The sequence below is a fragment of the Odontesthes bonariensis genome, chromosome 3, assembly GCF_027942865.1.
Source record: "Odontesthes bonariensis isolate fOdoBon6 chromosome 3, fOdoBon6.hap1, whole genome shotgun sequence".
NCBI classification, from domain to species: Eukaryota; Metazoa; Chordata; class Actinopteri; order Atheriniformes; family Atherinopsidae; genus Odontesthes; species Odontesthes bonariensis.
In genome coordinates this window covers 38,120,654-38,127,403 of record NC_134508.1, presented here as the reverse complement: position 1 = coordinate 38,127,403, position 6,750 = coordinate 38,120,654, and the positions used below count along the sequence as shown (strand labels likewise).

General features: G+C 36.9%; 1 protein-coding gene across 1 annotated transcript; it reads left to right on the top strand.

Annotated features, from left to right (window-relative positions):
- Window positions 1-2,787: 2,787 nt before the first annotated feature.
- On the top strand, window positions 2,788-4,643 carry pth4 (parathyroid hormone 4). Its single transcript, XM_075460699.1, has 2 exons — window positions 2,788-2,873; window positions 4,373-4,643. The coding sequence occupies exons 1-2, from the start codon at window positions 2,788-2,790 to the stop codon at window positions 4,641-4,643; spliced, it is 357 nt and encodes a 118-aa protein (XP_075316814.1).
- The last annotated feature ends 2,107 nt before the right edge of the window (window positions 4,644-6,750 follow it).

Sequence of the window (6,750 nt, the reverse complement as noted above, 5' to 3'; positions counted from 1 at the left end):
TGGAGTACATAGAATATTTACAGGTTTGATGTTTAGTATATTTACTAGTATAATATCACTTTTTGCTGTTAAATTATATTTAACTATTATGACTTGTTATCTGACAACCACCTGGTAATTTACATATGCTTGACTGAAAACTGCTATAATTTCTCTGAGGAAAACAGCATTTACTTTTGAAAATCAATTCTTTGTACTGTAGTGATTGTTTTTTTTTATTTAGGAGATGTTTAGGAGATGTTCAGAATAAGAAAGATTTGCTTTGGTTGCTGGAAATGTAGGGATGGCAGTGCTTTGTAGCTGACAGGAATTTGATACTATTTCAGCCTTTTGAGGCGGTAATAACATGCTGGTTCATCAGTGCTGAGGTCTGTTTATTCAAAATCACCAGCCAAACAACAACAAAAGGCATCTTAAGTATTAAGTTTTAATACGTTTTTGTTTTTTTTGACATGTCATTATCAACAACAAAGAACAGCAGTTATCCAGCTGATTCTTAAGAATCAGGTTTGACTGAAGTGAAACCACATACTATTTCCTACTGTAGATATTATTATCACCATCCACTGACTAGTTTTTTCGATCCTTTCAATGCCACCAATTCTGAATTTCTGTTTTGTCTATCTCTGTTTTTTTTTCTTTTAATTGATTCATTCACTCTGTAATGAACTAAAGGGCTCACTGCCATCTCTCGGCCCAAGAGCCTCAGATGGCGGGCCGCATATCTCACTGAGAGAAACTCATCTTGGAAGATGTTGTCAAGACGACCGGATTTCTAGTGGTGACTGTGGTGGTGCCTCAGCAACCAGAGACTTCAGTGCAGTTAGGTTCATTAGTGTTGGTGGTGGTTGGGATGTCAAAGAGCTGGTGAAGAGCTCTAGGTGAGAAACATTTTAACTACATGCTGTTTGGAAAAGTTGAAGTTGAAGTGACACACACTTTGCTGACATTCAGTTCATCTGCACTGACTCATTCAGTGTGTTTTCATCCTGAACATCAATAAAAACCATTCAGCCCCATTTATCTAAATTCCTCTTTTTTGTCAGACGCCAGGATCTCTCTTATAGGAACGTGGAGGATTAGACCAGAAAATAGAAGAATTTTAATCCCTCATTTGAATTTCATCCTCCCTTTCAAAACACCTGATTATATAAAAGAAGACATGCGAGTGACACACTGAGGGGCTTGGGGGGGTTGGGATCATGTTAACACAAATAACCCCAGAAATGCTTGTCATTTTCTCTCCCTGCAGACAAAAGTCACATGTCAAAGATGATGTTGCTGACGTTTGTTTCATTAGGAAATCAAACGGCCCATTTTCAGTTTATTGTGGGTGGTCTCAACATTGTGTGTGTGTGTGTGTCAAAGGGCTTTATAAAAGGTGTGAAGGTCGAATCTTCAGTCAGTTCAAATTTAATCATCCGAGAAGCTGCTTTCACCAACAACGTAAGTACCTCCACATTAAGAACATCTACCATTTTAGTATTGTCTATTCATTTATTTATATGTATTTTTTCTCATTATCTATTTCAGTTAAATTTTTTGGTACTTGTGTGGTCACTGTTTGCCCCCATGAATGTGATGACTGTCCATCAGTTCTGTGACCTTTATAAGAGAAAAATACCAACTTTTCCTGTTAAAGTTTAATTTGAATATATTTAAAAGAAAATAAAAAATGTAAAGTTTATATAAATGACTGTAACCTTCTTAGACAGAATCATTTTGGCTAGATACATGTTAAGAGTGACTGAAACACAAGACTGGAAACCTTACCATGGTGGTTGCGTATGTTATGTTTTATTTTTATACCTTGATCTGTTGTCATGAAGTTCGATCGTATGATATTTCCTCATATTGTTCTTGTGAATTGGTTATATGTACGATATAGTTACCTATAGCACAGCTGAAGTGTTTGTACGCATCTTTAGAGATCCATAATTTCAGCTTGCTGGAGGTTGAGATAGATTCCCTTCTACTTTGCAGAATTAAAGCCTAATGTCAGTCTTCTTCAGTCCAACATTTCAAAGGTAGACAGAAGACTTCAGAGTCTTAGCAGTGAGTTAACCAAAGTCTTGATTTTCACTTTAGAGGCTTATGAAAGCTCGTAGTTTGCTTCTCCACAGTTAACAGCAGCGGTGGTTAGTTAGGATTTTGCGGGTGGAAAAAAATGATTGCAGCAGTTTGCTCTGAATGCCCATCTTGCAGTATATAAGGCAAAATGCAGAATAATCTCTTGGAAATTGTTTTACTCAACATGGTCTCCGTTTGGCAACGTGCAGGAATTTCTGAGATGTACACATAGAAATACAATTTGACCATTTCATACTTCTAATATAGTCAGTTATTCACATACAACATACAGCGCTTTCAGAGGTCATTTTATGTAGTTAGTAGCCTCAAACAGCAGTATGCTTTTGTCAAATCTCTGTTTCAGTTTCTTCTTCTCCATTAAACTTTTATATTGTCAATATATTTTAGGCGGATTACAGTACTTTTAAGCTCAGTAAAGTGGATGTTTCCTGCTGCCTTTTCCGCCACAAGTTGTATATACTCATGTTTAGTGAATGTTCTTAGGTTATATAGTATAACTTATATTTTATACAGAGGAAACTACAATTGGCAATTTACTATGTGTATTATAAGGAGATATTAAGAGACATCTAAAGTTATGATTACGTTTTGCATTTTTTGATAAAAAATATTTTATATATATTTTATAAAAAATGTTATGTATTTTAGAAAAAAGGTTATTAATGTATGTTTCTTTTTCTGTCTTTGATGCAGAAGATGCAGATGTCCCACAGGTCTGTGCAGTTGTTTGCTTTTATGCTTCTTATCATCTTTACTGCCGGCCAGTGTCAACTCAATGATAGGTGAGACCGCCAACTACTCACTGTGCTGATTATGTAACTACTACTGCAACCTTGCAAAGAGAGAAAAAAGGCGGACAATCAAATGTTCAAACTGGCAAACATTTCTCGAAACTCATTAACTCATTTTGAATTTGCTGCACTCTGTAAGGGTTTAGAAACTGAGGAGACAAATCGCTCGAGACAAACAGTTCAGGGCCTGCTTTGTTGAATTTCTCTTCCATAATCCTCCAAATGTTTTTAGTGGATGACAGATCTGGAATGCATTCAGAGCGCTTTAACAACTCCATTTTACTACGGAGCAGTTATGATACAAACAGAATGTGTAATATCACTGTCCTGCCAATGAAAAAAAGCAAGACTTTTCCTGCAAAAGACATCATGGATAGCTGTTCAAGTTGCTCTAAAACCCATTCAGCATTAATATTATCTTCACATGCGCAACTTACCATGTGCACTAATGCACTGACATGCCATCATGGATGCTGCCTGAATGGGTCCTCTTCTCTTTAACCTGGAGTATGTGGTGTCCATGGTTTCCATGGTTTCCAGAACAAGTTTTAATTCTGACTGGGCACAGGACAGTTTCCAAGGTTCAGAGAAGGTGTCAACATTTCTGTAAAAGTTTCATTCTTTGCTTTATTCTTTAATTTGCTGGTTTAAGAAACAAAACGTGTTCAATTACAGTGGTTTTCTGAAGTATTCTTAAGCCTATGCACTTATTTCCACCACAGAAGTTTTTGTTTTTAATGCAGTTCTTTCTGATGACGATAAGAACCTGCTCATTCAGTTCTGCTTTTCAGACTTGTTGCATTGTTTCACAGGGAGATAAGCTCTGCCCACATTTTCTTCTGAAAGAGGGATTTTTTTTTCCTCTCAATCATGAACTATTTTTTTTATGCAACCTTAATTATACAATGAGTAGTACTCTTGAGATTTAAAACATGTAAATGTCCTTGCGAGACAGGTGGCAGTTCAAATCAGAAATAGTTACACAACAATAAACAGACAGTAGTAAAGACAATATACATACGTGTTAAAAACGTTATGGATGAATTCATTTACTGACTTGGTGATAAGTTGTAAGATACGGGACCTGGTTCCACTCTTTGTTGGTCCTTTTGTTTTTTTGGGTTGTTTTCAGTATACACATACGTTGGTGGCAATAAACACTAAATGAACATATATACATATATACATATAAAGCAGAATTTCTCAGTTTCAGCACTTCTGTCTTTGTGCTATTTGCAGTTGGACCTGCACAGTTGCAAAACGTTTTTGGTTAAAGTTGTTGTTTTTTTTCTTTTGACACAATCTGCAGTCTGTTTTCACATCAGATTTAACATTTTTGCATTCACATAAAAATTCATGGAAATCATTTTGTGCTATAGGTGAATTTCAGTATGTTTTTAATTTTGATCGACTGTGCTGTTTCGGACCGTTGTCTGAATTTGAGGCTGTGCTCTGGCCCATAACTCCCTCTGTCTTTGTTCTCCCTGCAGCCGCCGAGCTGTGACAGAACACCAGCTGATGCATGACCGTGGTCGAAACATCCAGAGTCTCAAGAGACTCATCTGGCTGTCCAGCGCAATCGAGGGTCTCCACACCGCACAGGCTCGCTCTGCTGCTTTCAACCCCTCAAAGGTCCTGAACTTGGCTCTGAATCCAGCAATGATCCCTGCTGCAGGCAGCCCCCAACCTGCACAGGTCCAGAGCATACTGAGAGACTTCTTTTATCCCCATTTGGCTCATCTGTCGGACGAAGAGCCCTAACACCATACTGATGCACAAACATCAAGCTGCACATACAGAAAATTTTAATCGTGTCACTTATTTGTATAATAAAACACCGACAGCACAACAGAATTTGCAAACCATCTGTAGAACCAAGACCTGCATTCAGCAACAGATGTGTACAAATATCTCACAAGTTTATATGCAGGTTTAGTAATCTCCTGAAGCATGTTTGTTGATTAGAAAAATCACAAAAGTTTCTTTTTTTGCCTGTATGTTTGTGCTGTTCATCATGCAGGTGTTAGTTGTCAGTGATGTGTAGAGTAGTGAGGGTTTGGTATAGCCAGTGTGTTTTCATAGGGGTGTCTATAGCTATGCAGGGACAAGCTTGGAAGGATATAATTTGTGGTAACCATACCTTCCATTTTACAAGTAAAATGGAAGGTATGGTTACTGACCTGGCAGGGATTAGAATGATATAACTCCCTAGATGTTTCTGGTTTGAGACTGCAAACAACAAACTCACATAGCTGAGCAGCATCTTCCCAGATGGGATATATCCTAGATTTCCACAGAATTTAAAGTAATTCCTGAAGAAAAGCTATCTCTTTTTGCGTCCACCGCAGTTGCTTTTTCCACCTCAAGTTGTTTCCTGTAGCAATCCTATGGATTGATACTACAGCACCAACATCCAGATTCAGATTAACCAAAAACAGATCTTTCTTTTTTTCTTTCTTTGTAACTTCATATCTGCATTCTACATCACTTTCACATACAGTTTCTGTCACTCTGTTCAACATGTTATTTATTACTCAAGCAGAACTGCAATCCCACATCTTTTTTCAGTTGTGGGTGTGGGGCAGGTTCTTTATACAGAAGGCAAATATGTTCAGTGCTGTAACACTGTGAGGAAGAGAGTAAAGGCTCAAACACACACTGTATCCCTTCATTCAACCTTATCTCCCAAACATAATATTAACAGATAGACAATTTGTCGCCTCAAATAGTTTTGAGAAAAGCGTGTCATCAGTAATTTAAATTCTAAGCATCATCAGATAAACCATGTTGTTTTCACACAAAACACTGCTAACTATCTACTTGCAGCAACCAAAATAAATGGTAGTTTGGTAGTGTTTACAGCACTTAGTTGAGTTTAAGGAAAGATGCATGTCTCAAAATGTGTAAAATGAAGTAAAATGACAGAATGAGACATGATATTTATTAACATTTACCTTAAGCTTTACTAAACTTGCTTTTGTTTCTTAAAATTGGGGGTTATGGTTCTTTGAACTGTACAAATCTGAATGTGAATATGGATCAGTTACTTTGATCCTTAATTGGAGCACATTTGTATAAGTTCTTCTTCACCAATTTAAACATGCCACCGAAATGAAGTTCCATGACAAAGTCAGCTAATCTGACATACAACTTTGTCTGTTCACCGTCCATCCTAACCTCTATGACTTAAAACCACCGAATTTTTGAAAAAGCACAAAATGACAGCATAATTATATTCCGTCAAGCTGATTTTGGTCAATTATACTTCTGCACACATCTAACAGACAAAAATTAAAGAAAAAATATCTCTAATTCTGTTTCTTTTTTTTTCACTGAAAATTATATGTATATCCGATCTTACTGGCAAATAACGTGTGCTTGAAAACAGCTGTAACTGTGTTAACCTTTAGCAATAACACACTATAAGGCAATAAGGGACTAATGTTTGATTTCAGCAGCATGCTGTGGTTTTACTCAGTCTTGGGCCTTGTATTATCTTCAGCCGAATTCTACAGCGCTGTGGATTTTGTCCTCCATCCTTTATAGAGAACTTATTTACAAAGGGAATGATTACAGACAACAATAAGTACTGTATTAGAATAGAGGCGCTACTACAAAATGGGAGATTGATGATTGTTTGTACAAGGCAGAAAAGAGGTCAGGAATTATATGAAAGTCTATATTCTTTTAGTCTCATTGCCTGTGTGTGTGTGGAATGTTTAGCATTAACACCATTGGAATTGATGCAGCATGTCAGCTATCAGCATGTTAAAAAATGTGCATGGCTATTCTTTTCTTGGCTGCATGCATAGCAATGCTCGGTGTAGTTTTAATGTGTACAGTTGTTGACTAAGTTGTAAAAATCTTA

Excerpts from the sequence above, each read along its gene's own strand:
- pth4 (XM_075460699.1), top strand. The coding sequence starts at position 2,788 with ATGCAGATGTCCCACAGGTCTGTGCAGTTGTTTGCTTTTATGCTTCTT. Across the intron at positions 2,874-4,372 it reads CAGTGTCAACTCAATGATAG|CCGCCGAGCTGTGACAGAAC; the intron begins GTGAGACCGCCA and ends TTCTCCCTGCAG.